This window comes from Giraffa tippelskirchi, chromosome 7 (genome assembly GCF_054371585.1).
Source record: "Giraffa tippelskirchi isolate mGirTip1 chromosome 7, T2T-mGirTip1v1.2.pri, whole genome shotgun sequence".
Classification (NCBI taxonomy): Eukaryota; Metazoa; Chordata; class Mammalia; order Artiodactyla; family Giraffidae; genus Giraffa; species Giraffa tippelskirchi.
This window is the reverse complement of record NC_137281.1, coordinates 55,670,303-55,695,805: the sequence shown is the minus strand read 5'-3', so window position 1 is coordinate 55,695,805 and position 25,503 is coordinate 55,670,303. Positions and strand designations below refer to the sequence as shown.

Below are 25,503 nucleotides of genomic sequence, written 5' to 3'. Positions count from 1 at the left end.
TACATGTCATAGGAGACCTTTAGTTTTCTCAGAGGTTTTCATGCTCAGGAGAGAAAATAGCAAAATAAATTGTGGAGATGATAAGGAGGAGGAGAAGAAGAATATCCATCACTGATTAAAGTCTGATTATTTGTTTAGAACTCACTAACATTTTATGTCTATTATCACATTTAATCCACAAAACAACCCTATGGGAAAATCACTGGATTATTCACATTTTACAGATGAGAAAAGTAAGGACCAGAGAGGGTAAGAAAGTAGCCCCAAGTTGCACAGCATACAAAGAATGGAGCTGGGGTTCAAACCCCTGTATTCCATGCTCAAAAATCCTGCTTTATGCTGCTCCCACTGATCATGAAATGAGGGAGCAATTGATTCAAGGGGAAAATATCTGAGAGTGTAAATTGCACCTCATATTCCATATTAAATACAGGAAAAGTCAGCAGCTATTCACCCTACTGAATGGAAGAGAAAGAATCCTACTCTTTGGCAAAAAGAGAAGAAAAGGCACTTTTTAGAGGTCATAATTAGCATCAGTGTCATCCCCAACATCATCATCCTTTGAGAAAGAATAAGTTTAATGACATCATATTCTCAGCCTTCACTGATAAAAAATAAAAACCTACTCAAATTTCAATCCATCAAAATGCAAGTTTTATTCAACTATTAAAATTGTATTTTTGAAAAAAAAAGATCTGGAAAAAGTTCATGCCATATAATGTTCAGTGATTTTTTTTTTTTAAAGCAGGATATACAACTGTATATAGCTTAGCATACTTCTATACGTCTTGACACCAACACATTGAGTAATAGGTTTCAACATGTGAACTTTGGAGGTACCTAAGCTTTTAAAGACAGTAGTGCTCAAAGCCTAAAAACATATTTGTTCACTCACTTGCTCAAAGACCCCCTCTCCAGCTCTGCCTCATATTAACCCTGTAGACTTGGACAGCTGGTCCCTTCACCTGTCAAGATGCCAATTACCTCATCTGTAGCTGAGTCATCTGAACTGGAAGATCTCTGGAGACACTTCTCTGACTCCACAGTGCTAATAAATGAATTATCCGCCCTTTGGTCCCAAGAAAAGAGTATTTTTCTTTTCTTTCTATCTTTGTTTTACGATGCATCTCAGAAAGTTAAAAGCAAGCATGATGGACCAAGTTTTGGCATGGTCTGAGGCATGACCTAGTTTAGGTAGCCAGTCAGGTAACTCCGGTTCTGTGAGACTGTGCAGAGGTGAGATTCATCACCAATCCCCAAGGTACTCACATCTCAGAGAAATGCTGCTCTAAACTTCACGCCCCACCTCCACCCCCACGGGCAAGTTGATTACTTACTGTGTGTATATAATTTAAACTTCTTGTCATTAAGTAGGACAAGTGAGACAATGCTGATACAACAATCTTCAAATCTCAGTGGCTTAAAACAAATGGGTATGTTTAACTCATATAATGCTTCAGTGTAGATCAACAGTATCTCAGGTTCACATTGTATCCTCCCTAATGCCCATATCGATGTCCTAACCTCAGAATATGACCTTATCTGGAAGTAAGGTCATCATGCAGGTAGTTAAGATGAAGTTGCCTAGAGTAAGGTGGGCCTTTAACCCAATACGACTGGTGTCCTTATTAAAAGGGGAAGTTTGGCAACAGAGATGGCATAGGGAGAGAGCCATGTGACGATGAAAACAGAGTTGGGGTGATGTGTCTACATGCCAAGGAATGCCAAAGACGGCCAGCCAACCACCAGGCATGGGTCAGATTCTTCCTTACAGCCCTTGAAAGGAACCATCTCTGGGAACACCTTGATCTTGTACTTCTAGCTTCCAGAATTGTTTGTCCACATGATTCTGTTATTTAAGCCACTCGGTTTGTCACACCTTGTTTACAAAGTTTGCAACCCAAGCAAACTGTCCCCCAGCATCCAGAGATACTGAAGACTTTACCATTTGGTAGCTGTGCCCTGTGGGACTCATGGCCTTCCCAGCAGTAAGACCCAGGGAAGAGCTACCAGGAAGACCTTCCATGCTTTGGCCCAGGTCACTTCTGTTCAAAGGCTGTTGGTCAACACTAGTCCTAGAGGTCCTGGCTACAGGGCTGAGAGACAGACACAATGTTGGGTAAACACTCACCTGTGCCTTCCACCAGGGACCCTCCCCAGACATGAAATATTTCACCGAAACATTGTTTTGCTGGGCAGTAACTACATAGTCATTCTAGTCTCCCCCTTTGTAAGTTTCAGGGGCATTGGAAGAGCTACCAAGTACTAGAGGTCCTTGGAAGGCTTCATTTCCTTTCAGATGACCACTGTAATGGAACTAGTGTAACCGTAATTGGCTGTCAAGAGTGTTGTACCAAGACAGACTCAGCTTTGCATGGATTCTGAGATGATGATCAATAGCAATCATGACGAGTGAACAACAGAAAGGAAAGGGAGTATGTAGACCATGGATGTGGCCCTCCAGTTTGAGGGGGAATAGACATGGATAATGGGGCAGCGCTTATTTCTGGATCAGCATAGAAAACAGGTAAGAATGCCTGAATTTACACCTCTGTCCCAAATAACATGGTAAAAGTCGTTCCCCGGAAATGTTTATCCCTTTGTGATTTTCAAACTGCTTTTATTTATGTTACCTTGTTTGGTATTCTCAACACTCTTAGAAGACACACATTTTAGATAAAGGGAAAAAAAATTCAGGGAGTTAAGTGATTGTCCTAAAGGCATGCACTGTGAGTGGTTTTCCAAACCAAGATTAGAATCTACATTTCTGGGGGCTCCTAACAGGAGCCCTTGCCATAATCCCTGGCACAGAGGTCTGGCTGTCATTAGTAACTGAAAAACCTTGCGGTCTCTATTCTAGAAGGGTTTTTGAAAGAACAACAAGGAAAAAGGAAACATTTTGCTCAGCAGCACGTGAGTAAGGTTGTGGAAAGTTCTTGGAATGACGTTAACAAGTAGTTGGCCACCATGCTTTCTCTCCATCTTTATGAATCAGTCTGGTATGGCTGGTCCTGAAGGATGCATGGGTTATAGTGCTTTTGCTCCATCCAGCCCATCTCATAATTCAGCAGTAAAAAGGCACTGCTCCAGAATTTAACAGACAGACCAGCACATAAGCACACAGGCAAGCACCAAGATTTTAGGTGTCCAGGGAACAAGATCATGGACTCATTTCCCTACTCAAACTGCTGCTTTGAGAAGTTTTCCAAATGCGCAGCCTGAGAAAGATTATTAAAGTGGTTCTTTTTAAGATGACTTTTTAATTGCAAAATGATAATATCACAGCATCTCTGTCTCATTGAGATTAGGGAAATATTTAGAATGTGTTTGCATGTCCTAAGAGAATGACTGGTACATAATTGCAAATTATTACCACTTCTGCAGGTCATGCTGACAAGATTATCTCCCAGCAGGCTGACAATCAGAAATCTGCTTCTAATCTTGTGGTTTTTCACAGCTGGTAACCTTTTTCTTTATTCCTGGATAGAATGGAAATGAGTGTTGTATGCCTTCTCCTCTCGCTTTCATGGACCATTTATCATATCAAAGCCCATTCGTCTGCATATGAGCCTAACCAAATTAGGTAAACAGAGTTCGAGAAGGAACCGACAGCTGTTCGTGAGATGAGTAACCACAAAACACAAAGCTCATGGCAGCAGCTGCCACATAAACACAGTTTTCAAAATTATGGGAGCTCCGAGGCAGTTTCAGGAAGAGAATCTTCAGAGGACTGTTAGCGCACTCAAAATGCTTCATTTGAAATGGAGGCTTGAATTCCCAATTCCTTAATAGGGTAGGAAAAGCCCTGTATGATCTGGTCCGGCTCATCTCTCTGAGCGTATCAACTCTCTGCCCACCCCTCTCCGTGCCTGCAGCACCATGGCCTTCCTTTGGGTCCTCCAACGCTCCGAGCTCCTTCCACCCCAGGACCTGTGTGCACACATCCATCCTTTGACCGAAGTGTAGCTGAGCACTCAGACGACACACAGACACCTGCAAGTTCATTCATTCAGGCAACACTTCCTGAGCAGTTCAAGTCTAAAAGGCCTTGAGCCAAAGGCTATCAGGATACAGAACTGAATGAGACACTGATTCATAAGTTCAGCCCTCAGCACACGGATGCTGGGCTTAGACGTCAGTACAAGAAATCATGATATGGGACTTGCCTGGTGGTCCAGTGGTTAAGACCCCACGATCCCAACACAATGGGCCTGGGTTGGATCCCTGGTCGGGGAAATAGGATCCTGCACGGCATGAACATCTTGCCGCCTTGCCCTCGACTTCTGGTACAATCTGCTCCCCATCCCATTTGTAAGATCCGTGTTCTCCAACCATCCTTAGCTTTAATATCAAGCAAATCATCTTAGACCACTTTTTAATAGGCAGAGTATACATCACCAATAAAGGACATCTAAGGGAATGTATACACTCATATATATGCACACGTATGTATATGTTATGGAGAAGGGCATGGCAACCCATTCCAGTATTCTTTCCTGGAGAATCCCAGGGACAGAGGAGCCTGGCGGGCTACAGTGCACGGAGCTGCAAAAGAGTCAGACACGACTGAGTGACCAAGCACATGTATGTATTAAGTAGCAGTCAAATGGACACAAAAATAGACCTAAAAAGTCTAAAAACTGTGTTCAATAAGGAGCAAAATGCCATAGAGTGGATATGGACATCAGAGTGAAGTGGTTTATATACAAATCCTAGCCCATCTCTACCTGCCCTGAGATGCTCAGTTGCTTATCTTCTCTCTCAGTACACTCGTAGCAAAAAAAAAGAAAAGCGTCTCTACATCAGAAGGTGGTTACAGAATTAATTAAGCCCATCCATATAAAGCAATGAATACACTTTCCCACAATGCCTCACACTCAGGCCTTCAAACATAAGTGGTTGTTGTTGATACCCACGTGTTGCTACTGACCTCATCCTTCAGTTGGTGGGGCAGGGGGCAGGGCACATAAGGAGCGTAAAACTCAGGTGACTTTGGTTGAGGGTCAGGGAGGGAAAACTAGCCCAGGCTGTCAAGGTTGAGGAAGATGCTGCGGGCAGTACGTTTTTACCTAAAGCGAACAGGATGTACATTTTAATCCCTACACAAGGTCAGAAGAAGACTCACATTGTCAAAACCATGGACATCTCATTTCCCACGAGGCTGTACAAATTAGCCTAGTTAGCGTCCCAGCATCTATTTGAGGAAGAAACCATTGCTTTTAATTATGAAAAAAGACAAATAACATGAAAAGAAAGGTATTCTGCTTTTTGTCCCTGTCTCTAAAGCACATCTGTATTCTAAATGAGAAAGCAAAGAGGAAACACAGCCTGACAGCTGATGCCCTTTTCCCAGAAGGATGACTCATCTCCTCAACGTCCGGCCAAGGCGAGTTTATAAGGATGGCAACCTTTGAGAGCCGCTGGTCGTGCATGTTTTGGGCTATGAATTTGGCTTCCATGTGGATACATTGGAGCAAGGTCACTTTAAATGCATTATTTTATAAAAATGTATAAAAGCAGATACCAGGTATATATCATGCATGCATATCACCATGCATATATACCAATGGATTTATTTGTAGGCAAGTAAACTGGCCAGAATGCCAGAAAATAGAGTGGCTCACTTCCTCAATGGCACCTCTTCCCCAGTAAAGGATCTAGCACTCTCTGGAGATAGTGAGGTACCTCCAATATCTTGCCCCTCTTAGAAAATGCTCCTATAAAGCGAGCCAGCCACCACCACTGCTACCAGCACCTCTCTCAGTTGATGCACTGGCCTCAGAGAATCCTTGCAGTGTTATCTCCTGCCACTAGGAGATGGCACTCTGGCTTCAAACAAAGCCAGCTTCTTGACAACTCGTTACATGCTTTTATTCTTCTGTGCCTCTCCTTCCTTCTAGAATGATCATCTAGCCCCTCAGAATCCTTCCTCCCTTTTAAAGCCCAGTTAAAATGTTTTCTTCCTTTTCCAATTTCAGTCAAAAGTCATGTATTGATGATCTAGGTGCTGCAGCCACAGCGGTGGGGAAAAGATATTAATACACTGTTCCCTCTCTCCTGGAGCTTAGATTTCGGGGTGGGGGGAGCAGAGAATTAAGGAAAACTAAATATGTATTATATCATCCAGTGATGGACGCCCTGAAGAAAAACAAAGTAGGTTAAAGGAATGAGAGCAGCTGCAGGCTTCTCCATGAAGTTGGCCTTTACCCTCAGGGGCAACATTCATCCTTCCCCTATATCCTTACCCATCACTCTAATGTAGCACCAAAGTGCTACATTCACCACCAAAACACGGGACACCAATTCAAATCAACGTTAGTGGGTATCACGGGGGCAAAAAGAAGTCTATGGCCAAGTACATCAGAGAAAAGTTGGGCTGAACAAAGTGAAGTAGATTTCTTTACAGCTGAATATTTTGAAAACTTCACCATGTGTGGAATTAATGAAATTTCCGGTAAAACTGGAGTCAAGACAGGCCCGAAGGTGGAGGTCCCATGTCCCTGCCATGCATAGCCAATGACTCCACGCAGGACGAGACAGGACCCGCATCTCCCACAGCAAGCGGTGGCCTACTCTGCGGTCCAGCAGGAAGAGGAAAACGCCTCTGGGCCTGACAGCCCAGCCAATCAGAGACTGGAGCAGCCCCACCAATGAAAAACCTCCATACTCTGGGCTCCCAATCTCCTCCAATGGACTCTGTGGTTTTTACAGCCCTTTCCCGACGTCCCCCACCCCATTTCCCTGGAAAAGCAAATTCCCCTTTGTTCTCTGGATTTGCCTACCATCTGCCATATTTATACAGCCGAAATTGCAATTCCTCTGGCCGTTTCCAAGTAAACTTGCTTTTTGTCGCTGAAAGAACGGCTATTACATAATTAAAGTTGAGACATATTAAAACAGATTGCATACCTGCAAGAGGAGGACCCAACACAGACTTTCCAAAATGTAAGTGGCCACAGTGCCTTCGTAGAGCAGACATCATCCGTCTGAGGTTGCTTAGAACATACTTTGGGAAATACTTTATTTCCCCGTCCACAATTTTAATTCTTTAGTAAGTAGTATGATATCTAGTTGTCCTTTACAACATATAAATCAACACGATGCATGCCATGGAGTAGGTATAAATAGACACTTTGTTGCTGACAGTTTATTGTCTCCAGTAAAACTAAAAGCCTATTTCAATGCCCTCACTAATGTGATAGGTGATGGGACAGGAATGGGTGCCCATGGAGGGGAATGTGAGCTTACGTTCTTTGTCAAAGAAAAGAAATAGTGATGCTGGCATTCAGCTCCATCTCCCCAAAATATCCTAGGGGCAAAAAAAAAAAAACCCCTAGGACTTTTTCTCAAAGCAAGTTTTTAACCAGGAAGATATGGTACCCTGTGTAGAGGACATGAGCTGATGTTTCTAAGAAGATGGCAAGACAGAAAGAAATTTAGAAATTACAACCCTCTGACTGTACTAATATGGTAGCCACAAGCCACATATGACCCTTTAAATTATCTAAAAATAAATAAAATTTAGGGGCTTCCCTGGTAGTCCAGTGGCTAAGACTCCATGCTCCCAAGCAGGGGACCTGGGTTTGATCCCCGGTCAGGGAACTAGATTCCACATGCTGCTACTAAAGATCGTGCACGCCGCAACAAAGATAGGAGATCCTTCATGCCACAACTAAGACCCAGCACAACCCAATAAATTAATATTTTAAAAACAAAAATTTTAAATTTAGTTCTGTCACATTAGCCACATTTCAAGTGTTCAATACCCACATCTGGTTAGCCATCACTGCCATTAGAAGGTACCAACAGAGAGCATTTCCTTCATTGTAGAACGTCCTCCTGGACAGTGGCTGCTAGAAGTAGAATCCTCCACCATCAGACCCTTGAAATTACTCCATGACAGCCCAAGTTCTTTTCTGGCTTCCCCTGAAGACCTTAAACCATGGCCAGTGCCCTCTAGCCCTGACATGACTATTGTGTGGTCTTTCTGAGACAGCCTGGGGCTTCCTGTGGCTCAGTGGTTCAGAGTCCTCTTGTTAATGCAGGAGACACATTTCGATCCCTGATCCTGGAGGTCCCCACTGGCCACAGAGTGACTCAGCCTGTGCACCACAGCTGTTGAGCCTGTGCTCTGAAGGCTGGACGCCGCAACTACTGAGCCCATGTGCTGCAGCTGCTGAAGCCCTTGTATGCTAGAGCCCATGCTTTGTAGCAGGAGAGGCCCCTGCAATGAGCACCCCACACACTACAACTAGAAAGTAGCCCCACGATTGGAGGAGCCAGGGCAGCAGCAAAGACCTGACCCAGCCAAAAATACATTAATTAACTAATTTTTAAAATTATTTTTTTTAATAAAAGACAACCTGGCCAAAGGATCAACATGGAACCAGAGGCTAGCAGCAGACGGATGGCATCCTTCTTAAAGAGTTTGTCCACCTGGCAGTGTTCATTATCCCAGATACACCGAGAGAGGCTGCAGGCCAGAGAGTAGTCCCCGAGAGCAGAGCACGGATGGCATGCTTTCTGCTGAGACAGAACGAGTGGGTTGGAGGAGGCGCTGCGCTAGGTAAGTGGTGGAGACTGGACTAGGGAGGGATGTACGTTTCCGTCTCCTCTCACCAACCTGTACAAGCAAAGGAGTTCAACCAGGGTTGAATGCTGAGTTCCTGGTGGGCAGACTCAAGGCCAAGGTGAAGACACAGAAGAATTCTACAGAATTCCCTGTAGAGTAGAATCTGTTTCTTCCACTGAGGCTGAGCTTCCCACATGCACTGGAAAACCTTAAGCCAATTTGCTAACTAATTCACAAGCTAATTGAGACCAGACTGCTTCTCATTGTGTTGCGCAGTCATGCCATTCCGTGCATCCTAGGCTGAGCCTTCATTTAGATTACAAATTTCCCAGCACAGTTGTTACTGGTAATTAAACCTACTTGATTGTTCCATTACACAAAGATTACATGACAGTTAAGGAATCAAATACAACTAATCTTTATCTCATTTCTAAAGGTGCACAGAAATAAGACCCGACAAGAGTAGAAAAATCTGTGAAAGATGGGCACTCATCAGTTATTGTCAGTTTTTGGCAGGTCTGGATCAAAGAAACAGAGATTTAAGGCATCTTAATATGTAAGCATATATCTGTTTTATTGTTATTACACAATGAAAATTAAACATGAATGAAAAAGCATCATGAATTACTTTGAAAAATCACATTGGCAGTACTGGGAAATAAATTCCCAGCGATTGACACTTTTGTAGTCTGGGGCCATTCTAGAAGCATTTTTTCCAATAATCCCTATCTAATCTTAGGTTCCCAGTCCACACCTGCTGCCAGAAAAATCAGGGACTGTCTCAGGTCACTGACTTCTTGGCTCCAGTGTCTATCCAGACTTTCTGGGCCTGACTGATTTTTACTCTTTTATTTTTTCCATATTCAAGTTCCATTTCTCCCCCTTTCAAAGTTTAGACTTTTATCAGAATCACCCAAGAGTCTGGTCACAAATGTAGATGTATTTGCCTTGCAAATGAGGCAGTAGGCCAAGGATCTACATGTTCAATTACCCCCAGAAGATTTCTGTGCAGACCAAAATTACTTGCTGCCATATTTGACATCAAAATCCTCAACAATAAGGACCAACTGTCAGGTGTCCTTGTATCTCCAACATCCAACTTGATGCCGAGCCCAAGAATGGGCACTCAACCTTGAAAACGTGCTGAACCAAATTCACAAACTCTTTCCCTTTAATGGGGCTTCCCTGGTGGCTCAGATGGCAAAGAATCTGCCTGCAATGCAGGAGACCCAGGTTCAATACTTGGGTTGGGAAGATCCCCTGGAGAAAGAAATGGCAACCCACTCCAGTATTCTTGCCTGAAGGATTCCATGGACAGGGGAGCCTGGTGGGCTACAGTCCATGGAGTCACAAAGAGTCTTACCTTTTTTTTAAAAATGGATCTTTTACCAAAATGCAAGAACCACATTAAGTAGGGATCCGTCCACCCCAGCCAACTTCGTACAGAACAATCTGCTCAACTGCCCTGAAGTCTCTGCTGAGATGGACCTGCCTGAGTTGCCAGCTCCCAAGCCCTTAAAGGAAAATTGTCCCATTGCTACCAGGAGGAATGGCTCTTGGCACTAGGTGGCCCCCATCTGCCTTCCCTCTAGGGCTGCTACATCACCCAGTGTTAGAAGGTGGTGACTTTATCCTTTCAGCATCAAACATCTCATCTCCCTTGGGAGCACTTAAACCAGTGCCTTCACTGCTACATCAGAATCACCTAGAAGCTTGCTCAGAAATGCATGTTCCTAGATGAATTTCCACCCTGAGATAAGTACCTGTGGGGTGGGATTCGGGGCACTTAGATGTCAACGCAGCATTCTTGCCCCCAGATAATTTTTGAGATTGAGGACTTCTGACCCATTCAAAAGGGAATTTCTGTTTCAACCTAATCTTCAAAGAACGCTGTCCACTTCCTCTACTTGGACTTCCCTGGTGGTCCAGTGGTTAAGAGTCTGTCTACCAAAGCAGGGGACATGGGTTCGATCCCTGGTCCCCGAAGATTTCACATGCTGCAGGGCAACTAAGCCCACAGGCTGCAACTGCAGAAGCCTGCATGTCTAGAGCCCATGTTCCACAACAAGAGAAGCCAGCACAATAAGAAGGCCTCGAACCCCAACTAGAGCAAGCCCATACTCCGCAAGAAGGCCAAAGCCAAAAATAAATAAATACATCTTCCTCTGTTAGGAGGGGGAAGTCTGTGCCTCCTTAACTCTCTCTGATTTGCTGGGGAGAGGGGTGGGGGGTGGAGGGAGATGATGAAGTGGCTGCAGGACCCAGCCCAGCAATTGTACCCATCATCCCCTGACAGATGTGTGAGAACAAACCTGAAAGGCCCCCTCTGACACTTCCCAGCAGGAGTTTAGAGACCCTTGAAAACTGAGGAAGAAGCAGAGGAAATTCACATTTCTTGAGTGTTGCCCTAATGGTCCGGGAGCGAGCGACAAGAATGAAGACAGAACACGAAATCTGGTGCAGGGAGCCTGCAGCCACTATTGGACTGAGGTGCAGCGTCCACTCGAGTCCAGCTTTTGTTCCTAATTGCAGACTACAAGACTTTCTTTGATCTTATCTTTCTCAGGACACTACACCGACATAGTCCAGATCTCCTTGTTTTTACCCCAGACGGGTCCCTTCTGGGCTAGTCTCGGGAACAATTAGCAAGTGTGTAGGCAGCATTCATGCCTGACACTGACCCGGTGTTCCATGCTTTCATGATCCCAGTCATACTCCCTTCTGGGTCTGGCCTTGAGGTTTGTAACAAGGAGATTATTCTTAAGAAAAACACAGTTTCTTAATATATGTGGTTTTTCCAGGTGCTATTTCTGTGAAATTTCTCAAGGCCATGAAAGTACATTATTAGGAATTCCCACTATACTGGAGCTTTATTTCCTGGGAAAATAATGCCAAGTGCTTAGTGTTTCCTATTATCTTACCTTCCCTCCATATTCTACCTGGAGCCCACTGCCTACTCCCAGGCAGAATTAATCCCTTCCCCACTCTCCAGGGTACTCTGCCCCCACCCTCCTGGATTAGAGCACTTTTCTGGCATTAAAGCTAATTGTTTGTTGTAGGTCTTTTTCCCCAGACACCCTTTGCTCCAAAGGCTGGTTGGTATGTTCTTGATCTCTGCACCACCCAGACCTGGCCTTAAGCTGCTGCTCAAATTAAGTTTCCAGGTGGGTGGACTGCAGATAAGGTCCGTCCTGGCCCTCGGGAAGTGCCTCTTTGACTGAAATGCACATGGAGGTGTTGGCTTTGCAGGCTGGCCTGAACCTTTTTATAGCTTTGTTTTTCTTCAACACAGTTTCCAGAATTTATGTTGCTACCAACAAATCTGTGTGCAAAAGCTACAGAGACAAGTTATTTCCCCTAGAAGACACTGCCCATTAACCTTGAATCCTGTACTGTTTTGCACATATATATATATATATATATATATATGTATATATATATATATATATAGAGAGAGAGAGAGAGAGAGAGAATGATGCATTTTACCTTGTGATGTTCCCTGTGCTATGGCTTCCAGCATTACAAAAGCCATAAAAGCTAAGTGTTTTTCCAGCAGTATTTCTGATTGAAAGCAGATGCCCTGCATTTAGCCTTGGTACACAGCAAAGCATCTCAGGATGCTGCTTTTTACACGAAGGCAATCCAGATGCCCTCCTTTCTGATGTCAGAGAATGGACAGGTATTTTTCAAAAGGTTTAAAGCATTTTTTGTCTGGTTCTTTCAGTCCGGACTTTTGGAAGCACTCTCCCCTCCAATTGCCCCCAATTTCTCCTCACTTCTAATCCATCTCCCACCCTGATTCCACAGAGATCTTCCTGAAAACCCAGACCTGTTCATTCCTCTTCCTTCAGAGAGAATTTCAACCTCCATCTTGCTGTGGTTTCCAAAGCCTTCTCCTCTGTTCCCAGCGCTCCACTCTGTAAGATGCCCTTTTTGTTCCAGCCGTGCTGCACTCCTTGACTCTCTGAAACTCTTCACTCAAGCTTGGTTTCTGCTGTTCCCTCTGCCTGGAATGCCACTGCCCCCACTTTGGCCTCTTGAAATCCCACCTAGCCCTCAAAACCTACCCAAGTACCAGCTCCCTGCTCTGTGACTATGGGCAAGGCACTGACCCACTCTGAGCCTCAGTTTACTCATCTTCAAACGGAGGATTCAACCAAAGGAAGGGTGAAAGAAGAGAAAATAGAATGCTCAAACGATAATCTCCAGCCTCCAACTCCATCTTCATTCTCTTTTTATACAGAGCTAGAGCACACTGCGCATTCATTATCATCCCTAACAGACTAAGAGGTCTTGGGGGTCAAAGGGCTGCACTTTAGACGTGCCTGGAACAAAATATCTCTGCAATGGATATGTCGATTCATCTCCGTCTCACTGCCAATCAGATCCACATAGTTCACAGGCCAGTTGCTTGCGAGAGGTTGCATCAAAATAAATGAACTCAGAGGTCAGGATGATCTAACCTTAAACCCTAGCTGTGTGACCTTAAGCAAGATATCGTTTTTGTTTTTGCCATGCCCACAGTATATGGGTTTAGTTCCCTGACCAGGAATGGGACCCACACCCTCTGCCTGGGAAGCATCCAGTCTTAACCACTGGACCACTAGGGAAGTTCCCAAAACAAAACATTTTTAAATTTCCTGGAGAGTGAGGATGGCAATACCTCTATGGAAATAACCTTACTTCGTGGGGTTGCTCAGAGGACTAAGTACACCAACATTTAAGAGAAGTACTATCATCACTATTCTTAGGATGCCATCAAGTTTTTGGTTTGGGCTTTCCCAGCCTTGGCAAACTGGCGAGGTGAACAGCTGAGCTCAGTGGTCTTGGAGGTCTTGGAAACTGTGACCCAACTCTCCCACGACCCAGGGCCACATTGTAATTTTCATGGGCCCTAGGTAATTTTGGTTTTATGGCCCTTTCTCCATTAAATAATAAAATGAATATTATTTAGGACTGCATTGGTTAGAGATGAATATAACCCAAGCAGAATTCATTATTATATACTGCTTCTTATTTTATTCATTTTCTTCTTTTGAAAGAAATTAAAGTTAAGGAATTCCCTGGCAATCCAGTAGTTAGGACTTGGTGCTTTCACTGCATAGGCCATTCAAGGTGGCAAAAAAAGAAAGAAAGAAATGAAAATTAAAACATTTTTCATGGAGTCCTGAAATTATGGGGGGCCCTGGGCATTGCACTTCCAGTGCAGGATGAAGTCAGTCTTAGCCTTCAGTCTCTGAAGTAACCTCTTGAATGTCAGCTCAAACCAGGCTCCCTCTCACTGGTCTTCTTCAGCTACTTCTGGGATCTTTGCACAAATTCATCCTCTTTCCCGAAACTCTCCCCTTGCCCTTCTCCCTCTCAGAGCAACAGAACTCCCTTACAACACAGATCACTGTGCTCTACCCCCAGTTTCTGACCCAGCATCTCCTGGGTGGGACCCGAGAGTCTATCCATTTTTAAAAGCACACAGATGCCGCTGATGTGGATGGATGGTCGTGGCTTCTCCCAGGACCACACTTCAGGAACAGCAGCTTTCCAGGTCAGCTCGGATACCAGTCTCTCTGGGAAGCCTTCTCTGATTTGCCCGGGGACTCAAGGCTTCATCTAGGTAACTGAGTTCTGTCTCCCTCTCTCCTATTTGACCGTAAGCTCCGTGTCCTCTGTTCACTCATCGTCGGGGCTGCATCCAGCACTAAGTAGGTGCTGGATAAACATGTGCGGACTGCTGTTTAGAAAAACTGAGCCAACTTGACCTCCTAGCAACGGTGAATACGAATGTTAGAATTCTCTCAAGTCACCATCACTGCATTTTCACCCTTCCCCCCTTTTCAACAACTGTCAATTTCAGAATTCCTCCTTTAGCTCTTGCATTTGAGGGAAAGCTGATAGACAGGGAGGCCTGGCGTGCTGCAGTCCATGGGGTCGCAGAGTTGGACACGACTGAGCGACTGAACTGACTGACTGAAGAAAAAACTCTGCACGACCGGGAAGGCGAGAACTTAAGTCCTATTAGCACTGCCCCGCCCCGCTAGCACCGCCCTCACGCCACGCCCCCACTAGCCACGCCCTCACGCCTCTCCCCGCCTCGCCCCGCCCCGATACGATCCTCCGCCTACGGCTCTAGTCCCGGCCTGGGTCCTAAGCTAGGCCCCGCCCCCACCTCCAGGCCCCGCCTCTCTCCCCGCCCCAGGCCCGGAGCTGCTCTGCGCATGCTCGTCCGGCAGACTTTCCTAGGAGGCGTTGCCGGCCGGAAGCAAACTTTTCGCCGGACGATGTCGCGACCCGGCCCTCCCCAGGAACCGGTCAGGTAAGGCCTCCCCGGCCCCTGGCACCCCGAGCCGGGCCTGGCACGGCCTTGATCACCGCGCGGCCGGACAGGTTGCGGGCCGTGGGTGGCCGGGGCCTTCTGGCTACTTGTTGCGGGTCCCCCCTGCCCGCCTTCCGGAGCCCCACGCTCACCTCCTTTGGCAGCTCGCAGGGTCCCCGGGCCTTCGCGCCTTCCCCCGCCAAAGACAGAGCCGGGTTTGCACACTTGGGGGGCGCACGGCCCCCGAGGGCTTCCCTCTTCAGCTTGCCGAGCCTCAGCCGTCAGGGACCGCGAGCCCGCACCAGGCAGCGCCCGGTTCAAGGTGCCCGGGCTACTTCCAGCCTCAGTTACGCAACCTCTCTGAGCCTGGATGTGATCGTGTTTTCACCTTAATGAGAAAAGCAAGCTCCAGAGGGATGGGAGGGGGAGGGAGGTGGGTGGGGGGTTCGGGAAGGGGAACACATGTAAACCCATGGCTGATTCTTGTCAATGTATGGCAAAAACTATTACAATATTGTAAAGTAATTAGCCCCCAAGTAAAATAAATAAATTTATAAAAAAAAAAAAAAAAAAAGAAAAGCAAGCAAAGAAGGTGAGATGAGCCCATGCCCAGAATAGGGGTGGCTGCTACTGTCGGTGTTCGGTGTTTACCTAGCGACTACTCCGAGCACCAGCTCCTTATGTGGACGGTTTTGCAGACTGTTGCTTCTGCTGGTCCCTCTGCTCAGTTCTGGGCGCCACACTCTTGAGCAGTCCCTCACATTACTGGTCGGGCCACTTTCCTTTTCTGGACACCGGCCGGTGTGCACTAGGATGTACTCTGGAGTCCCCTCCAGTGCCAGCATTCCTGTGACTCTTTTCAGGCCATTTGGGCATTTTTGACACCCACTGCAGTTTCCTAACTACATTATTGAACATCCTACCTCCTAGAAAGAGGCAAGAAATAGCAGACATCTCTGGCAAGCAACTATGCATCTAAGGACTGAGACATTTAAATGGCAGCCACAGAACTGTATCACTTAATCCTTACAAACATCCTTAACATGTTACACATCAGGAAAGGGGGTCTTAGAGAGGTCAGTCCTAACACTTTGAAACCAGTCTGGCTCACTTAAACACCTGCTTTTGCCCCTTATGCAAAACTGCCTTAACCCATAGTTATGGATTCAGAGAACGATGTGTGGTTGAAGTCTAAATACTTGCATTTTACTAAGTCACAAGTGGACCCAGCAGTCTATGTTGTAACAAGCCCTTGGGTGATTCTGTTGCTGCTTACATTTGGGAACCACTGTTATAAGGTATTTGAAGACAAGGGTTTGATAATGTGACATAAGGGCCAGGTTAAGAGAAAGCCCTTAACCTTACGATGGTGTAACCTTTGTAACAATGAACTTGCTCTGCAAATCTGTCTTCCTGAGTATTACTGTGGGTTTAAACACTGAACTGTTGCACAGTTGAAATAATATTTTACCATCATTCAAAATTAATTTAGATTTTAAAGTGAACTCAGGTACTAAACTGGGTTCTTAGTAATTTTTGCCTCATTTTATCTTACGAAAAGTCACATGATTTGGGTATTATTATTGCTGTCATATTATTAAAAAGTACACTGAGTCTAGAAATGCTAAATACCAGGACACATAACAAAGCAGAAAAGTCATCCAGTTTAGGAGCTTTTTATCATAACTCTGGTTACTAAACTGTGTGGTTTGTTTCCGTTTTAGAAACAGTTTGATAGATGACGCTAAGGCCCGCTTAAAAAAGCATGACTTTGGGACCAGATATTCTCACTGTTCATCTAACAAATGTTCGATCCTTCTACCATTGTTGGCTAAAGATGGGAAGCTTTACCTGTTGTTCACACTCCGGTCAGAGAAGGTAAGTGACGAAAAGTTTCCTGACCTTAAGGTCTCAGGATGTTTGAAAACCCCATGAAATGTGGTCACTGACATATAGTTTGAGGTTCCAGATTCTCAGTTGGACTTTCAAAGTTGTGATGTTCAAGGGGTACCTGAAGCCACAGAATAATGTGGCTTTTTACGGAGAAGTTTTGGAAAGTAAAATAAGCAATTGAGCTAGCAAGTAATTTAAAATACTTTTATGCCAGAGTTTCTTATCCAGCCATTGTCATTTGGGCTGGATAATTCTTTGTTGTGGGAGTTACCCCGTGCATTATGGGATGTTTAACAACATCCCTGGCCTGTATTCACTGGAAACCAGTAACATACACACACAGACACCACACACACTTTGTGACAACCACATATGTCTCCAGATATTGCCTGCTCTCTTGGCAGGGATGGGGGGCATAAAACTACCCCCACCAAGAGCCACTGTTTTAGATTAATCCCACCCCAGTATAGTGTGTGTATGTGTGTATCTGAATCACTTTGCTGTATACCAGAAACTAACACAACATTGCAAATCAACTATCAGTCCTAATTTTAAAAATATATTTTTTAAGTTTTTTAAGGAATAACATTGCATCTCAGTTTTTAAAAATATTTTAAAAAATAGTTGCTTATGGAACTGTTCAGACTCAGTGAAAAGAAATCCATCTGAAGCATTGTGCCAGACCCTGGTAAGCACTCGATCAAGGTTATCCAGTCAAAACACTGCCCTTTTCATTACCATTTGGTTCTCCCTTTTTTCTCTTATCAGTGTAAATCTGTGTGTGTGTATATGGTATCTTAGGAGGGCAAGGAGAGAAAAATCAGAAGTGAGGGTAGTTCTCCTAGTTCAACTTTTTTAAAGGACTCAAGTTAAAAAAAAAAACAAAAACTTTTCTTTTTGGTCTTATTCCCTACTTGTTGCCACAAGTATGGCAATGGTCTCTGGCACAAGACAGAAGTTCAGCACATACTTGTTGAATGAGTGGGTGGTACCAAACTTGGGCTCCCACATGGCGGCTCTGTTCCTTCCACATCCAGCTGAGAAGGTCACCCGGAGAGGTCTGCTTTCCTGGAGGTAAGTGCGAACCTACAGACGCGGACGACGTGGCCACGGCTCTCCGGGAAGCCCAGGAGGAAGTGGGGCTGCGTCCTCATCAAGTGGAGGTGATCTGCTGCCTGATGCCACTGCCGTTTGATGTAAGGCTCGGGAGGGAGCTGGCTTGCTTAGACTCGCGTGAGCTCGCAGGAGATACACTATCTTCGGGATCCTATGTTTGCTAAACATGACCCTCAGGAATGTGGTACAGAGTCAAGAGACTGGCCCACATGTGGACTTTGCCCCCGGTGGGCTAAGAGGCCTTGGGCAAGCCCCACTTCCTGCCTTGGCCCCCCTTTCCCCATCCAGAAATGAAAGAGCTGAACGCCATCAGTGGTTTTCAGACTGGGTGCTGTGGAACCCTGTTGATGCCTCAGTGTTCTTTCGTTGACATTCAGTTCACATTTATTTTTCTCCAGATGGGTTTGTTTTTGAGAATTCTGGAAAAAATAACACAGACTTGAACATGCCACATACCAAATTTTAGCCCCTCGGAGGCCACTGAAGGCACTCATTTTTGCACATACCATGGAATCAGGCTTCTCCATATCACATAAATTGAGCAGTATTCAGAGATCTAGGGAAGCTGTTTAGAAACAATCACTACTTGTAACTGCGTTTCTCTTTGAAGCAGGATTTGATAGCATACACCAAACAAACAAACAACAAACAGGGTCCTGGGACTGATATAGCTGAACCTCATTTCATATGAGCCGATCACAACACTCTCACTGTTATACTAACTGACTTTAGAAGGAGTGATGTGCCGTGCTAAGGTGCTTCAGTTGTGTCCAACTCTTTGCGACCTCATGGACTGGAGCCCACCAGGCTCCTCTGTCTGTGAGATTCTCCAGGCAAGAATAATGGAGTGGGTTGCCATGCCCTCCTCCGGGGGGATCTTCCCAACCCAGGGGTCAAACCCACGTCGGGAAGATCCCCTGGAGGAGGGCAGAAGGAGTAAATAAGGTAAATTTAAAGTTGCATAACAGAATTATTTTACTGGTATAGAATTTTTCATATAAACTTGTAATTTTAGAATGCTTACTGATTTCACAGAGAGTTCTCATGTAGCCATGATCAGGCCCCCCTGTTACTGACATGGGACGTCACTGAGGTACATTGGTGACTACTGAGAAATCAGTGTCAGTACTTTACCGTCACTAAACTTCACGCTTTACTTGTCTTTCACTAGTCTTTCTACTGATGTCCTCCTTTCTGTCCGGGATCTCACGCAGGACACTGTGTTGTGCCTGGTTGCCGTGTCTCCTCATCCTCTGGTCTGTGCCCGTTTCTTAGACTGCCCTTATTCTCGTGACCTTGACAGTTGTGAGGTGCACAGGTCAGCTGTGTTCTTGCATGCTCCTCAATCTGGGTTTATCTGATACTATTCTCCTGGTTAAGCTAAGGTAATGGGCTTGGGGGAAGAATAATACCCCAGAGGTGAACTTCACTCATCACCTATCTGAATAGGTATAATTTAAAAAAAAACAGTATTGGGCTTTCATGTGAATTTTTATGTCAAAGGAAGAATTCCACTGATGTCTAAAAATTAGAAAGCCAGATTGCCCTTTGTGAAGATCAGTGATGCTGACATCTGTCTTACTTGGGTCCATTTTAAGAATAGAGAGGTCACCACTCTCAGGAGATTTAGCTTGGAAGAAGCTAAAGGCCATTCCATAAGTGTGTCCTCAGTGAGAAAGAAACGAGACAGAGAGAAAAGTAACATGGGATTAAGACAAGACATGTGTCAGTTACTTCTGTGTTTTCTAATGGGAACCCTTTTCAGGGGGTAGCTGCAGATCTCTCGGGACGTCTTAGAGATTTGTTTTAGAACTCTCTTGACAAAACACGTAGTGGTTATAAGTTCCCAAAATGAGAGTAAGTCCATTTCCAAGGTCCCCAGAGCTTCTGAATTTACTCATAAGGGGATCGCATCCAACAGTCCTCACAGGTGTGTATGTGTTCAAATGATCTGCTCCTGATATAATGCCAGTCACACCACCGAGAAATTAGAGTGAACAAAGGCTTTCAAGAAGGATGTACTGTATTTAGAAGTGCCAGTGAGGGTCATTTTGTTTTTTGGACATTGCAAATCTTTTAAATATGGTTCAAAAATGCCATTTATTTAATGCCTAGAAGCCTAATCTAATTTAGTCAGAATTCTAATTCTTGACTGGGGGTAATTTTCTCTCTCAGGGAACACAGGGCAATGCCTGGAGATGTTTTGGGGTGTCACTGGCTTTTCCCCATGCCCGGTGTTAACCCTCCCAGGCCTTCCAGCCCCCAGCCGACCTTCATACATGTCACTGTATCATACACATATGAGCTTCTCTCTGCAAAGGCCTCGAGGGACAGTTCTTTTTCTCTGCACATGGCCCATAACTGCCAGTCTCCGTCCTTTTCTTCGCTTCCTGAAGGCCCAGTTCCTGTAACATTTCAGTACATTTCAGTGGTGTGTCCTGACTTCCGAGGCTGTTTCTAATAGTCTGCAGCTTCTTCCAGGAGCCCTAAAGCCTGGCTCATCCTATGTCCAGAGCAGAAGCCAGTCTCCGTGGGATTTCAACTCAGCAAATGGGCAAAATGCAGGCTTTTATGGGTCCTGGGATGTCTGCCACATACCATCTTTTTTCCTGCCAGTTCAGACACCTGTGTTTTTAGACATGGGCTGTGCAGAGTTGCTGCTTCATCAACAAGTTTCCACAGTCTCTCTTACTTTGCTAAGCTTGAACCATGTTGAACATGCCTGACTCCCCATCTGGCACATTCAGTCTTAAACCATGATCTCCCTTTGAGGCTTTGATTCTTTTTCTTTCCCTCACTAATTTCCTTAGACTCTGACATGCCAGTTCAAGGGCTGGCACTGGCCATGCAAAGTTACTGCCCACGACCTGCCTAACAGGTGTGGCCCTGAGACCTCCGGAGGGTCTGAGCCGCAGCTGGGGATGCTGCCCCGTGGTCTTCGAGCCACTTGCTGCTGTGCCATCTCGGAGATTCGGTGACCAGCATTTTGATAGAACTTCAACGCTGGACTGCAGCATGTGGGCAGCAGGCCTGGGGTAGAATCCTGGTTTCTGCCAAGTGGGAGCTGGGTGTGACCATGGGCAAGTGTTTTTCTGATCCAGTTTCCATTGGTAAAGCTTCTTAAGGAGCAGGTTGTTATGAAGAACCTGGGGGAGGCTGATGGATTCTAGACAAGGGGCCCACAGGCTGTGAATGGAGAGAGCAGCCACGGGCGCACACTGAGACACACTACAGGCTCTGTCCAAATGCTTTCTTTGTTTTAATTTATTTCTTAATTGGAGGAAATTTGCTTTACAGTGTTGTGTGGGTTTCTGCCATACAACAATGCAGATGAGCTGTAATTATACATATACCACCTCCCTCTGGTGCCTCCCTCCCTTCCCCCATGCCACCCCTCTAGGTCATCACAGAGCACCAGGCTGGCCTCCATGTGTTACACAGCAACTCCTCACCAGCTGTCTGTCTGACACACGGTAGTGTATATATGGCGATGCTGCTTTCTGCAGTCGTCCCACCCTCTCCTTGCCCCTCTGTGCCCACAAGTCTGTTCTCTTTGTCTGCGGCTCCATTCCCTTCCTGCAGATAGGTTCATCAGTGCCATTTTTCTCGATTCTGTATATATGCGGTAACGGTCCTCTTAGGCTTTGTTTCTCACACACACACACACACACACACACACACAACGGTCCTCTTAGGCTGTGTTTCTCACACACACACACACACACACACACACACACACACACACACACACACTGTGTGATTCTGTTCCAGTCCTCATGCCCTCAGGCTCCTGGAGCGCCCCCCCCCACCTTCCCCCTGCATGAGTCAGCACTGTCTTGATTTACTCCCAGCCAGGCCGAGGCCAGGCATGAAAGCTCAGCCCCCTCATTATCTCCTGGGATAGACGGAGGTACACTTTATACCCTGGAGCTCCCTGCAGCATCCCTGCCTGGCTCTCCCCCTACCTGTCTGTCTTCCCTGCTCCTGCCCTCACCCCTTTGTCCTCGGAGCTCTTCCTTAAGAAATCCCTGGCATCTGAGCCTTCATCTCAGTGGCTGCTTTGGGGGGACCTTGTGACAGAAGAGGCTGAACCTTCAGGCGGGCCAAGCACAGTGAGGGCTGCTGCTGGATCCAAGCCTCTGGGCAGCCCACGACCCCAGATGTCCCACCTTACGGACGTCTCGAGCCCGCGCTCCCCTCTTCCACTCCCGGTTCAGATGTTGACTTGCCTTGTTAATTCAGTTAACAGTCTGAGACATCACTGCTCTTCAACATGCTTTAGCTGCCCTTCCTCAAGATCTTCCACAGGCTTGTTGATCCGTCTGTAGGAACCCAGCCCCACAATGTCTCCCTGGATTTCCCCACTCACTTTCTCTCAGGAATTCCCTGATTCGTCTCATTTTCTCATTCAAGGTCATGCCGCCCTTATAAGCTCCTGCACTAAACCCCAGGCCTCCCCCGCAAGTCTCCAGGTAGAATCTTTCACTTAACAGCACCCTGCATTCATTTCAGAACAGTTGTGCTTATAAATAGAAATCTCCCCGCCAACTAGCCTCCTAGGCTCCTCTGTTCATGAGATTCTCCAGGCAAGAATACTGGAGCCGGTTGCCATTTCCTTATCCAGGGGACCTTCTTGACCAAGGGGTCTAACCCACGTCTCCTGTCTCCAATCCGCATTGGCAGGTGGATTCTTTACCACTGAGCTAGGGAAGCCTACATTTCCATTTAAGGGACATAAAGTTTACTTATAGAGGAAGTTTTATGTAACGGACTGCTTTGGCCTGTAAGCTGAGTTTATGCAGAAGTAGCATGCTTTTAGACATACTTTTTTTTTTTTTGAAACCGTATCTCTCACTTCTCAGTTTTTATCTTCCATGTTCTGCTTTCAGAAGGATATGTGGATAACGCCGGTTGTAGGATTTATAGACTCCAACTTTGAGGCCAAACCTAACCCGGATGAAGTTACGAATGTGTTCCTGGTGCCTCTGGAATACTTCCTGCGTCCCCGTGTTTACCATCAGAATCACCTGACACGCTGTGGTCGTCATGTTATTGTTCACTGCTTTGAGTACACGGACCCTGAAGATGGTGCAACATACCACATCCGGGGACTGACTGCAAGATGTGCCCTGTTTATTGCCTTAGTGATTTTGGGGGAAAAACCCTCCTTTGAGGTTGAATTTAATCTCAGAGATTTGATACCACCCTCCGAAGAGTCCTTCCTAAAGCCTCAGAAACATGCTCTGAACAAGTTATGATTTATGAGACCAATACCCAAATGACTCTCTGAGCAGTGTTTGTGTGGGCTTAGCCACGGAACAATGATTCCACCGGCTGTTGGAATTTGACAGGTGTGAATATTTTTACTGCAATTTGAAGGTAAAAATCCTTGCCTTTTTCCCACTTGCCCTCTACTGTCTGAAAAAGCAGAAGTCTTTCAAAAGTAGAAAAATGTGTTTATACTATTGCATAGTTTCACCCCCAATATGTGTAACAATACTTTTCTTACATGTGTAAGAAAAGTGGTCCAGTGGCTAAGACTCTGAGCTCTCAAAGCAGGGGGCCCTAGTTCAATCCCTGGGCAGAGAACTTGATCCTGTATGCTGCAACTAAGACCCAGCACAGCCAAATAAATAAAAACAATATTTTAAAAGTATTTGTTGAATGTATGACCCTATGGCATTGATCTCATTTGTAAGAGGTAATCTCTCTCTCTGTTGTTACCTGTGACAGAAACTCCTGACCAGCCACCAGAACACACCCTCCTCCTCCTTGGCTATAGAGTTGAAGCTGAGCCCATAGCTCCCCAGGCAGAACCAGCATTGACTAAGTTCCAGTGCAGTTAAATGTAGCTCTGAAATTGAATTTAGGCCAATGGGATGTGAAATCGTTCTTGCTGGTCACCTCCAATTTCAATTTAAGAGATAAACCAAACTCCCTCAATTGCCTTTTCCATGATTTATCTGCAACCCAGGCTTGACTTTACAGATGAAGACAATTCCTGCAGGAAAGTCAGAGCTAAAAGTTGTAAGAGCTTGGATCTCTGAAAGACTGGAGCAAAGCAACCTGCCATCCTGGGCTGTTCCCTTGGGACTGTTACATGGGAGAAAAAGAAAACTGTCATTTCTGCCACTGTAATTGGGGTCACTTTGTTACAGCAGAGCTATAGCCTGAATAATACACCATAACACTTGAAAATGGTTGGATGGGTATTTACCCAAACTTGAGGTGTTGCCAGTAATCAGAATTCAAGGTGATCTGACATCTAACATACAGGTCCTAGGACATGCACGAGACGACTTTGGGTGTTGGTGGGGTTTGACAGTCATGATCCAAAATAGCTGAAAGAATATGAGAGGCCGACAATCAGGGCAGATTATCTGCCTTAATATGATAGCAGAAAAACACACATTTCAAGCACAACCCTCAAATCAGAAGTCAAAGAGACATATATTCTGAATCGCATCCCTTGAAATCTACTTCTTACAGGGGCATCATCATGTATCAAACTTTAGAGTTAGCAGAGATTTCTTTCCTTAATTATGGTATTAGCCATCCTGAACCAGATCAGGGACAGAGGGAGTCCTGTGTTGTAGCTGAAAATATGGTGCCCACACGCTGAATCCATTTAGTCAGCCATGCAACTGTCCATTGCTGCTGAATTCTGATTTTCTGAAAGCTGGTGGAGGAAAACATTCAATCTGTAGCTTTATCCCCATAAATGTTGAAATGGTGCGAATCTGGCTCCAACCTCGAAAGCAGGTGTTGGGTGAGTTAACCCATTAACATTCTGTAACCAGCCCTGCAGGAACAGGCCTACATGGTTTCCGAACAATTATAGAGGAATTTGCAAATGTGTATTTACAATCTGACAGCAGTATAATTGCTGGGTAAGTGGTTGACCTCTGGTAGTGCAGAACTTCCCGAACTCTTTGTTTATGCAAACACCACAGACCTGCCTAGTTTCTAAGAGATGACTCAACCTAAGTCCTCACTCTGAGTGACATCCATGGCCACCCAACTGGCTCAGTCGGTAAAGAATCTGCCTGCAAGGCAGGAGACTCGGGGGTTCAATCCCTGGGTCAAGAAGGTCCCCTGGAGGAAGAAATGGCAACCCACTCCAGTATTCCTGCCAGGATAATTCCACAGACAGAGGAGCCTGGCAGGCTACAGTCCAGAGGGTCAAAAAGAGCTGGACATGCTGCTGCTGCTGCTAAGTTGCTTCAATCATGTCCGACTCTGTGCGACCCCATAGACGGCAGCCCACCAGTCTCCTCTGTCCCTGGGATTCTCCAGGCAAGAACACGGGAGTGGGTTGCCATTTCCTTCTCCAATGCATGAAAGTGAAAAGTGAAAGTGAAGACGCTCAGTCGTGTCTGACTCTTCCTGACCCCGTGGACCACAGCCTACCAGGCTCCTCTGTCCATGGGATTGTCCAGGTGAGTACTGGAGTGGGTTGCCATTGCCTTCTCCGAGCTGGACATGACTGAGTGACTAAACTACCACCAACACCACAGTGATGAAGGTATTGCCCACCTCCTTTTTAGTGGTTTATTTCATGACACTTGTGTTCAGGGTTCTAGTTAAATATCCTGTTACAAGAGACAGACAT

General features: G+C 45.7%; 1 protein-coding gene across 3 annotated transcripts; it reads left to right on the top strand.

Moving 5' to 3' along the window:
• Positions 1 to 14,797: 14,797 nt before the first annotated feature.
• NUDT7 (nudix hydrolase 7) lies at positions 14,798 to 23,547 on the top strand. 3 transcript variants are annotated; one of them, XM_081513891.1, is made up of 4 exons: positions 14,798 to 14,882; positions 16,607 to 16,760; positions 17,813 to 17,971; positions 22,781 to 23,547. In XM_081513891.1, exons 1-4 carry the CDS (start codon positions 14,848 to 14,850, stop codon positions 23,147 to 23,149), a joined length of 717 nt encoding a protein of 238 aa, XP_081370017.1. In that variant the 5' UTR covers positions 14,798 to 14,847; the 3' UTR covers positions 23,150 to 23,547. The 3 variants fall into 3 exon arrangements, with proteins under 3 accessions (XP_081370017.1, XP_081370019.1, XP_081370018.1); XM_081513893.1 differs by having other exon boundaries at positions 17,703 to 17,971; XM_081513892.1 differs by lacking the exon at positions 17,813 to 17,971.
• Positions 23,548 to 25,503: the final 1,956 nt, after the last annotated feature.

Coding starts and splice junctions, on each gene's coding strand:
- NUDT7 (XM_081513891.1), top strand. CDS start 14,848: ATGTCGCGACCCGGCCCTCCCCAGGAACCGGTCAG. Junction 14,883..16,606: donor CCTCCCCAGGAACCGGTCAG/GTAAGGCCTCCC, acceptor TTTCCGTTTTAG/AAACAGTTTGATAGATGACG. Junction 17,972..22,780: donor TGATGCCACTGCCGTTTGAT/GTAAGGCTCGGG, acceptor TTCTGCTTTCAG/AAGGATATGTGGATAACGCC.